The sequence below is a fragment of the Cricetulus griseus genome, chromosome 7, assembly GCF_003668045.3.
Source record: "Cricetulus griseus strain 17A/GY chromosome 7, alternate assembly CriGri-PICRH-1.0, whole genome shotgun sequence".
Classification (NCBI taxonomy): domain Eukaryota; kingdom Metazoa; phylum Chordata; class Mammalia; order Rodentia; family Cricetidae; genus Cricetulus; species Cricetulus griseus.
The window spans coordinates 106,886,326-106,905,414 of NC_048600.1; the positions used below are offsets into that span (position 1 = coordinate 106,886,326).

Consider the following 19,089-nt stretch of genomic DNA (forward strand, 5'->3'; position numbering starts at 1 on the left):
GCTCTTCCAGAGGTCCTGAGTTCAATTCCCAGCAACCACATGGTGGCTCACAACCACCCGTTATGAGATCTGGTGCCCTCTTCTGGTGTGCAGATATACATGGAAGCAGAATGTTGTATACATAATAAATAAATAAATCTTTTTTTTAAAAAAAAGAATGGAACACATCTTTGTAACATTAAACAAATATTCCACAGCATAAACGAATGTAACACATCTTAAACTAGTATTCCATAACACATGTATAATCCCAGTACCTTAAGCAGGACAACCAAGAGTTCAAGGTCATCCTCACTATCCTAAAATAGTGAGTTCAAGGCCAGTCTGGGATCCATAAGACACTGTCTCAAAAAAATAAAACAAAACAAAAAAACAAAATAAAACCACCTTTTTATTGATTGGAATGGACTTGTGCTTTTCCAATTCTTTTGTAAAAAAAGATCAACTGGACATTTGCTAAAACTCAGGTCCCATTCTGTTGGGTTTATTTAGTTATGTATTGGGGTTGTTTGATACAGGGTTTCTCTGTGGCTTTGGAGGCTGTCCTGGAACTAGCTCTTGTAGACCAGGTGGTCTCGAACTCACGAGATCCACCTGCCTCTGCCTCCCTAGTGCTGGGATTAAAGGCATGCCCCACCACACCCAGCTGGTTAGTAGACACTTTAAGGCAGCTTCAGACCTGGGTTCTCATTTTGTTTACTTGCGGGTGATGGAACAATGAAATGGCTGTTACTTTATATTTTGGGTTTCTTTCTTCTTCTTCTTTTTTTTTTTTAAGATTTATTTATTTGAGAATCAGCTTCCGGTTCCGTTGGGCTCGCTCCTCTTCTAAGCTATGTGTCTCAAGCTTCTCAAGCGGACATCCCGCAACTGTCAACCATGGACCAGGTAATGCAGTTTGTTGAGCCCAGTCGGCAGTTTGTCAAGGACTCAATTCGGCTGGTAAAAAGATGCACCAAACCCGATAGAAAAGAATTCCAGAAGATTGCCATGACCACAGCCATAGGATTTGCTATCATGGGATTCATTGGCTTCTTTGTGAAACTCATCCATATCCCTATTAATAACATTATTGTGGGTGGCTGAGTTCTTTATCTTTGTGGGAACTAGTGAACAAATGAGGGTGTGAGAAGCTCATGAAGTAAAAAGTTGCCTGCATACTTTGTGGTTTTTTTTCCTTTCCTCCTCCCTAAGAGTTTTCTATTCTAAATTAAAATAATTTCAAAATAAACATTTTTTTCCATGAAAAAAAAAAAGATTTATTTATTTAATATACAGTATTCTGCTTGCAGGCCAGAAGAGGGCACCAGATCTCATAAGGGATGGTTGTGAGCCTCCATGTGGGTGCTGGGAATTGATCTCAAGGCCTCTGGAAGAGCAGTCAGTGCTCTTAAACTCTAAGCCATCTCTCCAACACCAGGTTGGGTTTTTTGTTGTTGTTGTTTTGTTTTGTTTTGTTTTTTCAAGACAGGGTTTCTCTGTAGCTTTCGAGCCTGTCCTGGAACTCACTCTGTAGACCAGGCTGGCCTCAAACTCACAGAGATCCACTTACCTCTGCCTCCTGAGTGCTGGGATTAAAGGTGTGTTCCCCCACAGTTCGGCTTTTATTTAAAAAAAAAAAAAAAAAAAAAAAAAAAAAAAACTTTAAATACATTTGGAGTGGAGGTGTTAGACCCCCGAAAACTCAAGTATCCGGGGTCTCAGGCCAGGTTCGCGGTCACCCCAATCACCAGGCGGATTCGAGAGCTTGCTGCAAACTGCACGAGGCTTTATTGTAATTTAACGAACTAACCCCATGTTAGCTCGGGTCTTTCACCCACCCGCCATGGCAGACGGCTAGAAAAAGACGGCTCCTTGGGTCTCCCAAAAGATCTTATAGGGCAGCGTAAGGGGAGTGTCTAGGGGTACGCACAGGCTTATGATTGGTGTGCCTCCAGGCTTGGAGGGCTTGCCCTGTGTTGATTGGTCAACTGGTTGTTATGGCTCATAGGCCCTCCCAGGGTGGTTGCTATGCTCTCTACGTCATTGCTGTGCGCTTGTCCGTAAAGCACACCCAGAGCCATAAAGCATAGCGTCACCAGCTAACTTCTGATTGGTTCCTTGTCACGAGACAGGCACCTGACTTTCTAGTGACTAACTTCTGATGGGTTCCTTGTCACGAGACAGGCATCTGACCTCTACGTGACCAAGGCAGGTTTATGGCAAGCATGTGTTCGGCTGTAATGGCTGCCAAAAGGAAGCTGGTTCCTTCATTCCCCCATTTTCTTTTTTGTAAATTCCAATCATGGAATTGCTGTCTCTCTAGCATCCCCATCAGGGAGTGATAGATACTGGCATCCCCATGCAAGGGAGTTCCCTTTGACTTAGCATTTTAACCAGGGAAAATGGACGGCGAAATTCTTTTCCAAACTGCTTCCTGCTGACTTTGGGACGAAGTTAGGGACCCCAGAAGGTTGAAATGCTAGTCAAAAGCAAAAAGGAATTTAGGCAATGGGGAATCCATCAGGGGCTTCTGGTTAGCAGACACTGTTGCAGAGACAGGGGGTGTCCATATCAGCTGAACTGGTTCACATCCATAGCAAGTCTAGGGCTCGCAGTCTATTTAGAACAGCCTGTAGTCAGCAACTGATACTCAGATGTCAGCCAGAAGCAGAAACCTGTTTAAGACATGTTTAAACTAGGAACAGAGGTTAAAACTTATTTTCTGAAGCCCACAGTGTAGAAAAAGCAGATATTTGGATATCTGTTTAAACAGCAGGAACATATTTAGCAAAAACTACAGATTTGGGCTATAAGCATGTACATTTTTCTTCTGTCCAGAGAGCCAGGTATGGATTGGACAGAGGTGCCTTTGGCCTGATGAAAAGCCCTTTAAGTTTGTACTTAGATGACAACCAAAATAAATTTAAAAATCTTGAGCTTGTGCCTGAACAGTAGTTACTATTTTATCAGCTAACATACTGACTAGTCTATAGTGGATCTGACTGCCTGATGCTGTCAAGCTGACAACCAGTAATATTTCAGAGATCTGAGAAGGGTATACTTTATCCGAATCTACTGAAAAGTGACAGAAGCCAGTCTATATACAGTTAGCCACACCCAAGTTTCTCCATTACCGCTGGAGGCAGGTGTCTCAAAGACCAGCAATCTTCGCCAGGCCTATACTGTGAGAGGTTTTTTTCTCCCTGTGGAAGAGGGACATGGAAAAGACTGACCTTGTTTTGTCTAGGCAAAGGGGTGCAATCAATTTTCCAGTGTCCAGCAGCTTTGTCCACAGTCTCGGCTAGGTTCTGGCAGGCGGCAGGTTTCACATCTGAGCATCTCGCTCACTGGTCCAGGTGCAGGAACTGGGTTGCCTCATAATCTTTGGAGACTTTGGGTCACTGTCCAGATCTGGCAGTCTGTCTGACATTATAAACTTTAAAGATAACAATTTAAATGCCATATTTTGAAGATCTCTGAAGCATTAGAGGTCTGTTTGTCTGTTTTAGTTACTTGCCTTAAGCACACATTAAGCACATAGGTGGCTAGGTAAAGTCTTATTTCTGTAATACAGCTGAACTTAAAACTGTATAGAGCTACCTTATATTTCTTAAACAGTAGCTTAACTTTTTTTCTTTTGAGGCAGGGTTTTTCTGTGACTTTGGAGCCTGTCCTGGAATTCGATCTGCCGGACCAGGCAGGCCTTGAACTCATAAAGATCCATCTGCCTCTTACTCCCGAGTGGTGGGATTAAAGGCGTGTGCCATCTACATCCTGAGCTTAAAGGTATGTGCTACCAACACCCTAAACATAACTTCTGAAAACACAAACTGTAACAGATTAGCATCTTTTATAAAACAAGAACTTTACATTGTCAGGCTTTGCTTAGAAATAATTCTAAATTGAAGCTCTTTAAGTACAAACATTAATAAAAACAAACATTTGAAAACTGGTTTTAAAAAGAAATTTAAATTCCCTTAAGGTCTTTCTGTAATGTATAGAAGCATTAACATTTTAAATCTTAATTGAAAAACTTGTTTCTAAGATGGTACCTCTAATTTCCATGCGGTCATCTTTAGTCAAGATGGCGGTTTAAGTATTCTTTTTTAACTTTAGCAAAATGGCGACTAGTCAAGTCATGTGACCAGTTGGCCATGTGCTGGCTAAACCAGGAAACAGAACATTTTAAAACAAATATATATAAATTACTTGAGAAATAAACAGGACTTTTTAAAACAGAATTAGCTTAATATGGTTAAAATTTTAACTTATATTACCATTTTTAAAATTTACTGTTTGTAGACATGAGAAACCATAGCACAGTTTACAATTTTTTTTTTTACTTGTAACAACCTTTTCTCTGACCTTTAATAACTTTCCTCTGACCTTTTACAACTTATTTTAACCCTTTATAACTTTCTGTAACAATCTTTTTCTCTGACCTCCAACAACTTGCTTTAACCCTCTATAACTTTTATCATTTGTTTTAACTCTCTATAATCTTTTATTTTATTTCTCTGACTTTCTTAGACATTCTTAGACAATTTTTTTTCTTTATTATTTAAGTCTTTTACATTTTTTTTATTTTTTAGTTAACATAAAAATTTTGTCAAAGTCCCTTTTATAGTTCTTAATAACTTTAAGGCCATTTAGATGTCCGGATCAGGCCAGATAAGTTCATACGCTCTAGCTCCATGTGGCTCAAGGCAGAGAGACCTGGGGTAGGGGTGCTGCTGGTAACCCCAGACCCTAGGCCAATACAGGGGTGGGAAAAAGACTCCTGCGGCCCCCCTGCATACCATGTGTGTAGAGCACAAAGAATGCCGGGCAGCTAGGCAAATGGCAGGGACCCATGGGACCGGCAAGTGGGGATAGGGAAAGACTCACCTACATGGGCCAGGCTCAGCTGTAAGGGCTGCAGCAGTGGTTCGAGTTCAGAAAAGCAGCCTCGGGGGACTCCAACATAACACATTCTAACCCGTGACACATGGCAGAACTCCTTTCCCGTGCCATGTGCTTAGGGCAACAAGAAAAGACCCCTGACCCATGCATGCCACGTGCATGGGCAATGTGGGACAGAAAGAGATGCTTAAGAAACACATAACACAAATGACAGCACATTAGACAGCACAAACATTAGACAGGACAAACCGCGGCAAAGAAATGGTGCCCCAAACCAAAATTACAACCAAACCTTGGACTTTCATCCAGGGTGGAACCAAGGTTCTCGCAAGTCTGCTTACCCTATGGTTCAATTACAAATTCTGCGCAGATCAAATACAAATTACAAATTCTGCGCAGATCAAATCAAGCAACCCTCGGACTTTCATCCAGGGCAGGACTTCAGGGTCTTCCCCAGAAGTCCGAATTACAAATACAAATTCTGCGCAGATCAAATACAAATCATGGCACCAAACAAAACAGCAAGAGACAAAACAAGAAACATAGAACATTGAACATATACAAGTTTCGAGCTCGAATCATCTTACCTCCAAGATCGAATCCACTCAGGTGAAGGGTGGTCGCAAATCCCGGACGAGCCCCCAAAATGTTAGACCCCCGAAAACTCAAGTATCCGGGGTCTCAGGCCAGGTTCGCGGTCACCCCAATCACCAGGCGGATTCGAGAGCTTGCTGCAAACTGCACGAGGCTTTATTGTAATTTAACGAACTAACCCCATGTTAGCTCGGGTCTTTCACCCACCCGCCATGGCAGACAGCTAGAAAAAGACGGCTCCTTGGGTCTCCCAAAAGATCTTATAGGGCAGCGTAAGGGGAGTGTCTAGGGGTACGCACAGGCTTATGATTGGTGTGCCTCCAGGCTTGGAGGGCTTGCCCTGTGTTGATTGGTCAACTGGTTGTTATGGCTCATAGGCCCTCCCAGGGTGGTTGCTATGCTCTCTACGTCATTGCTGTGCGCTTGTCCGTAAAGCACACCCAGAGCCATAAAGCATAGCGTCACCAGCTAACTTCTGATTGGTTCCTTGTCACGAGACAGGCACCTGACTTTCTAGTGACTAACTTCTGATGGGTTCCTTGTCACGAGACAGGCATCTGACCTCTACGTGACCAAGGCAGGTTTATGGCAAGCATGTGTTCGGCTGTAATGACTGCCAAAAGGGAAGCTGGTTCCTTCAGAGGGACATGTGCCTTGACAAATATATCGAGACCAGAGGGCAATATGAAGGAACCCCCTGTGACCTTTCCACCTTGTGGGTTCTAGGGTCAAACTGGGGTCATAAGGCTTGGCGACAAGAGCCTTTACCTACTGAGATATCTCACTGACTTGTTTTGTTTTCAGCCAGGTTCTTTTGAAGTGAGAATTTAAGTAAGCTTTGCTAGGAGTTGGGAGGCAGACGTTAAGGAAAGGGACATAAGAACAGGAAGTTCTCCTGTCTTCCTGGTAGCATGCTAATTATATGACTCTCCCCTCCCCTTCCTTCCTAGCCCTGCACAACCCCCAATGGCTTCTCCAGGTAAATGTTCTATGACCCAAGTCAGAAAGTGCTAAGAATTTAAAACTAAAAGAAAGGTTTTTGGCTGTAGTATTAGTGAGGGTTCTCTAAAGTGATAGAATTAACATATATAGAACATATATAGAATGTACTCGGATGATTTATTAGAGTGGCTAGTACAACAATGGCTGTCTCCTGACAGAAAGGCCAGGAATTTGGTAGTTGTTCAGTCCAAGAGGCTGGATGTCTTAGCTGGTCTTCAGTCTCTATTGGAATCTGAAGAAGTAGATTCTCAAACCAGTGAAGGAATGCCTCAGTAGCAGGATAAATGAACTAGCCAGTGAGAGCTGGCAGGCAAAAAGCAAAAACTTCCTTCTTCCGTGTCCTTGCGCATGGGCTGCCACCAGAAGGTGCTGGTATCATCAATTATCACGGTATGACACGTTATATTTAAGTGGGTCTTCCAAATGATCTAATCAAGACAATCCCTCAAAGGCATGCCCAGATGCTTTGCTTTGAGTTGATTCTGGATGTAGTCAAGCTGACAACAAAGATTCCCATCACGAGCATGTTAACCTATGCCCTGTCCAAACCCTAGCAGGGATTTCAGACTATCCTGAAACATCCAGCTTAGAGTTCACTGTCTCCTCTGGCAGCACTCACTGCCCTTCAGCCTTTCCTACATAATTTCTTGTTGTTGGTGTGTGTGCGTGTGCTTTTATGTTACTCAGAATCAAACCCAGGGCCTTATGAATGCTAGGTAAGCGCTCTCTACTGAGCTATGTCCTCAGCATATATATACATACATATACATATACATATACATATACATATACATATATATGTATATGTATATATACATATATATACATCAAGCTTGATATATATATATCAAGCTTCCTTTTTCCCTGTTCTTTATATAGGCTGCCAACAGAAAGTGTGGCCAAGATTAAATGCAGATCTTCCCACTTCAAACAGTTAAGAAAAAACCCCTCACAGGTACAGGTGTATCCAGCTACTTGGGCTTCAGTTAAATCTAGATGTAGTTGAACTGACAACAAAGAAAAGCCAACACATTTGTAGCACGAATTCTCTTTGGTCATAATAATAAAAACTCAGAGTCAGCTATTGGAGGTGAAAGATAAAAGATCAGAGAAGCAAAGTGGCCAGCCACTAGAGAGTTCTTACCTCTGCCAATGCTCAGACCAAAGGATCAATCCTCTCCTCAGACTGCCTCCTCAGACTGAACTCCTGTCTCCTCCTGCCATATATTCCTCTCTCTGCCCAGCCATATGTCTTCCTGTCTCCACCTCCTTAATGTCACTCCAAGTGCTGGGATCACCTTTGTGTGAGCTCTGTTTCTCTTTTAGACTGGATCAATTTCATGTAGCCCAGGGTGGCCTTGAACTAACAGAGATCCATCTGCCTCTGTCTCCCTAGTGCTGGGATTAAAGGTGTGTGCCAACACTGCCTGGCCTCTAAGGCTAACTAGTGTGGCTAGTTTTGCACTCTGATCTTTAGGCAAACTTTATTTGTTAGATCATAAACAAAATATCACCACACAGACTAACCAAAAATTTTTGTTTGTTTATTTTTTCAAGACAGGGTTTCTCTGTGTAGCCCTGACTATCCTGGAATTCATTTAGTAGATGGGGGAGGGGACTTGGGTGGAATTTCCACCATAATATCCCAGACTCTTTGGGTATATGGATGCCAGGGGCTGGTGTAAAACTTCCACCTTAACAGCCTCCATATGGTAGAAGGAAAGAGCTAACTCCAAAGAGTTGCCCTCTGACCGCTACATAGGTGCCTTCAGCTCCCCAATAAAGAACCATAAAAAATAAAATAAAATAGAAATAGAAAAAGAGTAGCCAAGCATAGTAGCTTATGCATGTGATCACAGCAACTTGGGAGATATCCTGGTAGGGTATCAGGAGTTCAAGGCTATCTTCCATTATGAAGCAAGTTCTAGACCTACCTAGGGTACAAGAGACACTGTTTGCCAAAATAAAAAAATTCAAAAGCTCAAATGAAACAACACAAAAAATGAGCCATTGAGGGCTATTGTTTTTGTTCGCTTGTTTTTTACTCATTAACAGAGAAAAGAACAAAAGACATGGCCCCATTAATTCATGCTCACAGTGGTACACAGGAAGAGCTGTGATTTAGATTTTAACCAACATCTGGACGGTGGATTGGACAGAAAGGATGGGAGAAATGTCTGATAGGAGACTATAGGCATCATCAATAACCAAAGAGTGGCAGGTCAGTGAAGGGACCAGCTCCCCGTTTTGGCAGCCATGACAGGCTAACACGTGCTTGCCTGACCTTGCTGGGCCTGCACTGGTCACTAGGAAGTCAGATGCCCTCCTTGTGGCAAGGAACCAATCAGAAGTTAGCTAGGGGGCTGTGCTTTACGGCTCTGGGTGTGCTTTATGTACAAGTGCACTACAGTGACATGCAGAGCATAGCAACCGCCCTGGGAGGGCCTATGGGCCATAACAACCAGTTGACCAACCAACACAGGGCAGTTCATCCAAGCCTGAAAGCACACCAATCCTGAGACTGTTTCATAGCCATGGACACTCCCCTTACGCTGCCCTATAAGATCCCTGTCTCGTGGTTTCTCAGGGTCTTTCTCTAACCATTATCTGCAGTGGGTGGATGAAAGGCCCGAGCTAATGGGGTTAGCTCGTTAAACAACTGCAATAAAAGATTCCATTTGTTCCCGAATGAATGGGGTCCTTGCTGCAGCTCGTATCCCTGAGTCAATAAAGAAACCTTTATCCTTGCATTCGGTGAGTCGTCTCCTTGGCGGTGGGTTCTTTTGGGGTTCCGAAATCTGGGCACAATATCAGATCTTGTGCGTTAATACAGTCAAGGAACATGTTTTTGATGGATTCCTGGGATACACTGACAAGGTTTGCACCTAATTAGAACAGCAAGTCTTAGATGGGCAATTAAGACAATAACAGTGCTTAAGAGCATGGCTGTGTTTCTAAAACATGCGGATGTGGCTTATGGCTCTGTTACTTTTTTAGAAACTTTTCTTTTTTCTTTTTTTTTCTTTCTTTCTTTCTTTTTTTTTTTTTTTTTTTTTTTGGTTTTTCAAGATAGGGTTTCTCTGTATTGCTTTGCAGCCTGTCCTGGCACTCACTCTGTAGAACAGGCTGGCCTCAAACTCACAGAGATCCACCTGACTCTGCCTCTCGAGTGCTGGGATTAAAGGCATGTGCCACCAATGCCCAGCTGTTATTCAATATTTTTAAAAATTAATTTCTATAGTTGCTAAATGAAGATGATAGTCGCATCATAAGATTGTTGTGAGAATTATATAAAGCAATCCAATGAAAATTTAGCAGACTATCTGATACACTATACTAAATGTCAGCCTTGGAAACTGACAATGTGACAGTAATGGAGAGAGGAAAGCAGAGTGGGCCAGCTAGAGGACCATGGTTTGTTGTAATGTTACCAGTGGAGGACTGAAATAGAAAGTGTTCAGCAACGGGGCTGGAGAAATAGCTCAGTGGGCTAGAGCATTTGCTGCCCAAGCATAAGGAACTGAGTTCAAATCCCCAAACACACATTAAAAACAACAATAGAAACTAGGCATGGTTGAGCACATGTCTGTAGTACTAAAGCTGTGGAAGGCAGAGACAGAAGAGTCAATAAGGCTTGTCGGCCACCTACCTAGCTCCAGGTTCAGTGAGAAAATGTCTCAGGTTATAAAGCAGAGAGGTATACATCAGGACACTCAGTTTTCTGCTCCGCCCACTACAGGTGTGTGTGCGCACATGTATGCACAGTTTTTAGCAATTAAAGGGAGTTTAGGAGAGATGCCAGGCTTGAGGACAAATATTTTGGAATTGTCTACCTAAGGTGGTCTATAGGACCTTAAAAGTATTTTAAAAGGGATGATAACCAGGTATTCCAGCACTCAAGAAGCAGAAGGAGGCCAAGCAGTATACCCTTAATCTCAGCCTCTATGAGGCCAGCCTGGTACCATAGTGAGCTCCAGGACATCCAGGGCTACAGAGAGAAACCCTATCTCAGAAAGCAAAAAACAGAAGAGGAGAAAGAGGAAGCAGAAGGAAGATTGCTATGCGGTCAAGGTTGTCAGGTTCCAAAGAAACCCAGGACAAGGCTCACTCAATCCTGTAGCTCCTCCCAGCGCTTCTCACCCTATCCCCTACCCTAAACCTCTCCAGCCCAGGGGAGGCTATCTGATAGAATGCTATCTGCTTCCCTTCCCCCACCTTCTGCTCTCTTTATAAGTCAGCCATTTTGGCCACCTGCTCTATTGGCTCGTGGCTCTGTCCACCCTTGGATCTCTTAACTTTTGATCTGTTTGCCTCCTCCTCTCTTCCTCTTTTAATCTCTCTCTCTCTCTCCTCTCATGGCCTGATCTATTCTGCTAGCCATGGTCAGTCTGGATCCTTCCAGATGCTTTTGGCTGAACTCCTCCTCATATCTACAATAAAATCCTTCTTCTCAACCCTAAGACCCCTGGAAGCTCAGGCCTCCAGGATCTCAGCCCAGGACCTCCGTCACCCCAATCACCATGCAGAGGCGGAAACTTGATGCAAACAGCATGAGGCTTTATGATAGTTGTTTAACGAGCTAACCCACCATGGCGGATGGCTAGGAAAGACAGCTCGAACCATCTGCATAGAGACCTTATAGGGCAGTGTAAGGGGAGTGTCTAGGGGTACGCACAGGCTCAGGATTGGTGTGGCTCCAGGCTTGGAGGGTTTGGCCTGTGTTGATTGGTCAACTGGTTGTTACGGCCCATAGGCCCTCCCAGGGTGGTTGCTATGTTCTGCACGTCATTGCTGTGCACTTGTTCGTAAAGCACACCCAGAGCTGTAAAGCGTAGCACAACCAGTTAACTTCTGATTGGTTCCTTGCCACAAGGCAGGCATCTGACTTCCTAGTGACTAAGACAAGGTCAGACAAATACATGTTCGGCTGTTATGGCTGTCGAAACGGGGAGCTGATCTCTTCACAACCATACCTTAGAATGGTGGTGTCCTCATTTTTCATTCATAGGTCAGGCTGGGCAATGAATCAGGATTAGTATACTAATTGCCATTCATTTGATTTTGGGTTTTGTTGTGAGGGAAGTGTTATTTCTGTATTTTGAGGCAGGATCTTGCTTTGTATGATAGCCCAAGCTAAGCTCAACTCACGGGGGGGGGGGGGGGGGGGGGGGGGGGGGGGGGGGGGGGGGGGGGGGGGGGGGGGGGGGGGGGGGGGGGGGGGGGGGGGGGGGGGGGGGGGGTGATCCTCCTGCTTCAGCCTTCATAGTGTTGGAATTACTGGCTTGGGCTACCATACCTGGCATAGTCTGCATTTATTAAAGTTGTACTATGCCAAACACAAAGTGTTTTGATTTTTAGTTTGTTTTTGAGACAAAGTCTCATAACCCAAGCTTGCTTTGAGCTCTTAACTGAGCTGCTGAGGCTATCCTTGAAGCCCTGATCTTCCCTATCTCCTAGATGCTGGGGTTACCTGCATGCTCCATGATGCCTATAGAGTTCACTTGTACTAACTAATCCCACACCCACATGACCTCCTTTTTTTGTTTTGTTTTGTTTTTGAGACATGTTTTCTCTAGCTTTGGAGGCTGTCCTGGAACTCGCTTGGTAGATCAGCCTGGCCTCGAACTCAGAGAGATCCACCTGCCTCTGCCTCTGCCTCTGAAGTGCTGGGATTAAAAGCATGTGCCACCACAACCTGGCCCACATGACCTTATTGAGCTGAGGTGTAGCTCATTAGCAGTACACTCTATGAGCATGTGGGATGCCTTGGGTCCCATCACCAGTGCTGCAAAAACAGGAACAATAACAACAAAAATTGATATTCTTTCTTTTCAGGCAAGGAAACCTAAAGCCTCATGTGGCTCATGAGGGGAGGATTACTGGGTCACATGCAGATACCTTGGAAGGAGTAGGACCAGAGTTTCAAGCCAATCTCCATACAGCCAGTTCCTGGCCCTTAACCACATGTGTATTACTTCATAATTACACAAGGCTTCATTCCTGGGTCTCACTTCTGGAGGAGGTCACTACAGTGTGCAAATAAATCATAATGGGATGACAAGAAGATGACATAATTGTTTTTAAATGGAATTTGAGGCAAACGAGACAGCTAGCTGTAATACTGTACTGAGAATGGAATTGATCTAGGGCACAGAAGTCTGGTTGTTAATGATTTAAAGAATCAGAGTAACTAATACATTATGCCTGTGCATGTGAAACAGAAAGGTATTCTGGGAGGCAGGGCAAAGACATTTATAATACTAATTGAGAATGAGCCCCTGGGGAACTTTCACTGCCAATAATCAAGGATGAAGTATGAACCCGCCTACCTTTGACTCCAGGGGCAAACTACTAATCAAACAGCAGGATCTTCTCCTGAAGGTGATTGCCTGAGCTTCCTCTGCTTTTGCTTCCTCAGCACTCCCTACCCCATCCCCAGTCTTTCCTGAAAGAGAGAGGCAGATGGCTTTTGGGGAATTTAGAAAGATGTGAAAGACTGGGACTGTTTATCATACAGCCTACTGCAACAATCATAGGAAGTAGGGACTCCCTTTCTTATTTATTTATTTATTTATTTATTTATTTGTTTGTTTGTTTGTTTTTCAAGATGCTATTTCTCTGTGTAGCTCTACTGTTTTGGAACTCACTCTGCAGACCAGGTTGGCCTGGAGCTCAGAGATCTGCCTGCTTCTGCCTCCCAAACGCTGGGATTAAAGGCATGTGCCACCACTGCCCATCTTGTGGGCACTACTCTCAATCCTGTCTTACAGACAGAGAAACTAAGAAATATGAAGGTTTAATAACTGCCTTGACCTCAAGGGACTGGTTGTGAGTTCATTTCTCTCTTTCTCCAGAAAGTAAGTTCATGCGTACATGGGTGCATGTATGGGTGTGAGAGAGACATTAGACGTGGGTGATTGAGGCAGGTTCTTAAGTATTCCTGGCTGGCCTTGAATTCATTATGTAGCTCAGGCTGGTCTTGAACTTTGATCCTCCTGCCTCAGTTTCCCCAGTACTGGGATTACAGGTATGCATCAATACACAAGTTTATTTCCACTTTCTTGCTTTTCTTTTTCTTTCTTTCTTTCTTTCTTTCTTTCTTTCTTTCTTTCTTCCTTTTTTCAAGACAGGGTTTCTCTGTATTAGTTTGTAGACTGTCCTGGAACTGATTCTGTTGACCAGGCTGGCCTCTAACTCACAGACATCCACCTGCTTCTGACTCCTGAATCCTGGGACTAAAGGCATCCAGCACCAACGCCAGGCTTATTTCTACTTTCTAAGCTTAGATTCAATAAAACCTTTAGCAAAACCATGAACTTTTGGTTTGTAATAGTATCTATACTTGCCCTGGATTTCAGGCTAATTCTCTCTGGGGAAAAGGATTCTAAGGCTCAACACTCAGGGCAGTGACTTGGTATTAATTTCCTTCTTGCTTTCATGTGGTTTAAGTCTCTTGGACGCCTGCTGGAGTCTCTGAAAAGTTTTGTCTTCCCCAAGGGAAATTCTAGACTGGTTTAGCTCTTCTTCCTCTTAGCTTCTGTAGTTTAGAGTCTCCATAGCATATAACCTATTATTTCTAGAAAACCACATCCCTATAGTACCTCTTGTATTTGTTATATTAGGCGAGGTTATATAGCAACAAAAAAAAAAAAAAAGAAATCCCAAGTGTCCATGACTAAGCCAAACTGTCTCACCATCTCAAGTTGACTTCAGGGCCAGCACCTTTCTCCCTGGGAGCCTGACTATTCCAATATGTGGCTATGCTATCTTAAGATAAAACCTAAGCACACTATTGCAGGGTGGAGAGAACAAGTCACATGGTAGTTCTGTTTGATTTGTCCTTGAGGTGACAGTCATCAAAAGGCATGAAAGCAGGTTGTATTACCCCTCCAGGTGTCAGGTCCTGTAGCCATTCCTAGAGTTAGATAAATACTCTGGGAAATTGACCTCATGACCTCTTGTAGAAATGGGTAAAGCTTACTGTCTTAGTTAGGTTTCCATTACTGTGAAGAGATACCATGACCACAGCAACTCTTATAAATGAAAACATTTAATTGGGGTGGCTCAATTACAGTTCAGAGGTTCAGTCTATTATCATCATGGTGGCACATGGTGTTCAGGCAGACATGGTGCTGGAGAAGTAGCTGAGAATCCTACATCTTGCAGGCAACAGGAAGTGTCTGAGACACCGGGCAGTATCTTGAGCATATATGAGACCTCAAAGCCCACTTCCACAGTGACACACTTCCTTCAACAAGGCCATACCTACTCCAAAGAGGTCACACCTCCTAGTAGTGCCACTGCCTTTGGGGGTCATTTCTTTCAAATCACCACACTCATGTGCATTCTGATCTGAAGGAACTGTAATATGTCTTTTATTGTTTTGCATTACTGGAAAAACCTGGGGCCTGTACATGCTAGGTGAGCACTCTACCACTGGCTATATCCTTAGCCCCTGGTGTTTTGTTTTTGTTTATTTTGTTTTGCTTTGTTGAGATAGGGTCTCATGTAGCCCAGGTTGTCCTCAAATTCAATGTGTATCTGAAGCTGGTCTCCTGATCCACCTGCCTCCATTTTCTAGGCATAGGATTATAGACACATAAAACCAGGGCTGGTCTTTATTACTTTTTGTTTGTTTGTTTTTGGGTTATTTGTTTTTGTAGTTTTGATTATTGTGATAGGATCTTTCTATATAGCTTTGCTATGTGGCCTAGGCTAGAATTTTAAGCAAGTACCCCTCCCACACATACACACAAACACACACACACACACACACACACACACACACACACACACACTCAATATCTACCTCAGGCTAGCCTGGAACTTGCTATGTAGAATAGGCTAGCCTGTAGTCAGACTTTCTTTGAACCACCAGCTCCCAAATAATGATGTGGAGACTTCTTATTAATTAAGAAAGCTTGGCCTTAGCTTAGACTTGTTCCCAACTAGCTCTTATATCTTAAATTAACTGTTTATATCAATTTACATTCTGCCACGTGGCTCATTACCTCTCCTCAGTACTCTATGTCCAACTTCCTCTGTGTCTAGCTGATGAAATCCCAGAGCCTGATTCTAACCCAGAGTTCCTATCTCTGCCCAGAAGTCCCACCTATTTTCTTCCTGTCTAGCTATATTGGCTGTTCAGTTCTCTATTAAACCAACCAGAAGGTGCCTAGGCAGGTGAGGTAACACAGTAACACATCTTCAGTGTGATCTTTTGCCTCTACTTCCAAAGCACTAGGATTATAAGCATGTATAACCATGGCTACTTTTAGATTAGTTATTATTATATATATATTATATATATATATATATATATTATATTTAGTAAAACAAGATTTCCTTCTGAGCATGTGTGTGCCTAAGAAGAGGACACAGAAAGCTGATAGCAAGAATTTACTTGTAGATATTGCTCTTTTCTTTAATAATTGCCTGGGGTCCATCTTAGTTAGGGTTTTCTATTGCTGTGAAAAGACACCATGACCATGGCAACTCTTATAAAGAAAACATTTAATTGAGGGGGCTCACAGTTTCAGAGGTTCAGTCCATTATCATCATGATGAGGAGCATGGCGGGCATACAGGCAGATGTGGTGATGGAGCTGAGAGTGCTACATTTTGAAGGCAACAGGAAGTAGACTGACTGTCACACTGAGGGAAGCTTGAGCAAAAGAGAACTCAAAGTCCACCCCCACAGTGACACACTTCTTCCAACAGAGCCACCCCTCCTAATAGTGCCACTCCCTTATGGGGACCATTGTAGTTGGACTTTTCTTTCCTGCCTGCTGGTTCCCAAATAACCAACATGGAGACTTAATATTAATTATAGATGTTTGGCTGATAGCTCAGGCTTGTCATGTCATTAGCTGACATTAACATTTTAAATTAACTCATATTTCTTTATTTCTAAAAGATTTGTTTGTTTATTATATATACAGTGTTCAGTCTACATGTATACTTACATGCCAGAAGAGGGCATCAGATCCCATGGCTGTGAGCCACCATGTGGTTGTTGGGAGTTAAACTTAGGTCCTCTGCAAGAATAGCCAGTGGTCTTAAACTCTAAACCATCTCTCCAGCCCCTAACCCATATTTCTTATTTCCCCTCTGCCACCAGGTGATAGCTTCTTTTAACACAGTATGTTCATCTAGCTTCTCTCTGCATCTCTGGAGACTCCTGAGACTCCTCTCTTCTTCTTCCCATCATCCTCTTAGTCTGGCTCTCCTCCCCAATCTCTTTCTGCCCAGCTACCAGCCAATTAGCTTTTTTTATTAACAACAAAAGCAACACATTTTCACAATATACAGAAGGATTATTCCACAGCAGGCCATTTTCTTCCAAACAACCATAGGGTCAATATATTAAAGGTTAGGTATACAAAGAGAAGTGGTAGGGAGATGCATGGGTCAGTGTGAAATGCTGCATAAGAGATTTGGGGTCTCTAATGGTAGGAAATAGTCACTGGGAATAAAGGGCCCATGGAAATAGAATATTAAAGTTAGGAAAGTAGGCCAGGTGACACGCCTTCCTGGCACTTGAAAGGAAGAGGCAGGCTGATCTCTGAGTTCCAGGCCAGCCTGGTCTACAAAATGAGTTCCCAGACAGTCAGAGCTACACAGAGAAACCCTGTCTCAAAAAAAAAAACAGACATAAATAAATAAAATATATAAATTAAATAAAATTAGGGAAAGTAGCAAAAGGGAAAGTGGTTAGCTTGAAGAACAAAATTTAAAATCCTTAGAATTCTAGATTTAGGAAATAAGACTTTTGTGGGGGGGGCTTTTCAAGATTTTTAGTATATCCAAATGAGGAGATCCATTTTATTTCAGCTTCTCCACTGCTAAATGAGGGGGAAGGGTCTGATTTAGTGTCTCTGCCTCCTTCTTGTCTGTGACCACCAGGGAAGAAATAAATGTATCTGTTGTAGTAAGCTTTGGACATCCCATCAAGCTTGTTTTTATTTTCTTTCTTAAAATTTATTTATTTTTATGTATATGGATGTTTTGCTTGCTTTGTATGACAGCACCATGTACATGTAGTGCCCACAGTGGAGGGAGCAGGGCATTGGATCCTCTAAGACTGGAGTTACAGATGTTTGTGAGCCACCCTGTGGGTGCTGGGAATTGAATGTAGGTCCTTTGGAAGAACAGTCAGTGCTATTAACCACTGAGCAATCCTCCCAGCCCCCATCCTTCTTTTTCTTGATCTTGATAGATTTGACATTATTTGGCCTGTCTGTGAGCAGAAAGTCCTTCAATGTTCTCAGGAACATTAATAGAGTACTCAAGGCTTGTGGATGTCACCTGGTGGAAACTCAACACTTTTTTTTTTTTTAAGATTTATTTATTTATTATGTATACAGTGTATGCCAGAAGAGGGCACCAGATCTCATTACAGATGGTGTGAGCCACCATGTGGTTGCTGGGAATTGAACTCAGGACCTCTGGAAGAATAGTCAGTGCTCTTAACCCCTGAGCCGTCTCTCCAGCCCCGAAACTCAAGACTTTTGTGTGTTTTGAGATGAGTCTTATTTTGTTGTCTTGACCGGTCTGGTACTCACTATGTAGCCCAGGCTGGCCTTGAATTCATAGAGATCTGCCTGCTTCTGCCTTCTGAGTGCTGGGATCAAAAGCGTGTGCCACCATGCCTAGAACCCAAAGCCTTAAAAAAAAAAAAATAGGATCTCTTTATGTAGTTCTGGCTGGCCTGGGACTCACTATATAGACCATGGTGGTCTGAAGCTCTGGGTGATCCTCCTGCCTCTGCCTCTCAAATTCAGGGATTATAGGCATGAGCTGCAGCTTCAATCACTCACATGACAAAAGTATAATCCTGTGCCGCCAAGGCAAGCTTGTTTTTTCCTTATACATAAAAATTCTTGTTGCATTAGAATGGATGTCTACAGGGATAAATCCTCCTTGTTCAGATCCGTAGTATTATGTTCAACAGGATATTGTTTGCTTTTGACTTAGAAACTTGAAAGCTGTGTGTGTGTGTGTGTGTCTGTGTGTGTGTGTGTGTGTGTGTGTGTGTACTCAGTCATCAAGCATGCCTGATAAGCACTTTTTTTTTTTTGAGTCAAAGTCTCAATATAGTCTTGACAGTCTGGAACTTGCTATGTAGAGCAGGCTGGCCTTAAACTCAGAGAGATCGATCTGCCTCTGCCTCCCAATTGCTGGAATTAAATGCATCTGCCACAGTGCCTGCCACTATGTCCGTTGTGGTGAACACTTTACCCTATGAGCCACGTGGCTTGGCTTTTGACTTGGGAACTTGAAGCAGTAGAAGCAGAATGGGGCACTGAGCTGAGAGTCATTGGTTCAGGACACTGGTTTCTACATGGCCATAAGCTACAGCTGGCCCCTCCATTGTGAAATGATGGGTTTGTGTGCCACTCAGCAGGCTAACAGACCTCCTAAGGCTGACTTGTCTCACTTAGCAAGGAGTGACCATCCTGCTGGGAAGGAGCTTCTGGTCTTCTGGGAGGATGGAAGCAGCAGACTCTCTGCTGTCCCTTGTTAAACTGGAAATGATAAATGAGTATTTGTTCCCTGCTTCTGATGTGCGGGGCTGGTGGTTGGCAAATGGATACTACGCTTAGGTTTT

At 43.2% G+C, this 19,089-nt stretch overlaps 1 protein-coding gene across 1 annotated transcript; it reads left to right on the plus strand.

The window, feature by feature from the left end:
* Nucleotides 1-810: 810 nt before the first annotated feature.
* On the plus strand, nucleotides 811-1,156 carry LOC103159882 (protein transport protein Sec61 subunit gamma-like). The gene has a single exon (XM_035447661.1). It carries the CDS (start codon nucleotides 880-882, stop codon nucleotides 1,084-1,086), a length of 207 nt encoding a protein of 68 aa, XP_035303552.1. The 5' UTR covers nucleotides 811-879; the 3' UTR covers nucleotides 1,087-1,156.
* Nucleotides 1,157-19,089: the final 17,933 nt, after the last annotated feature.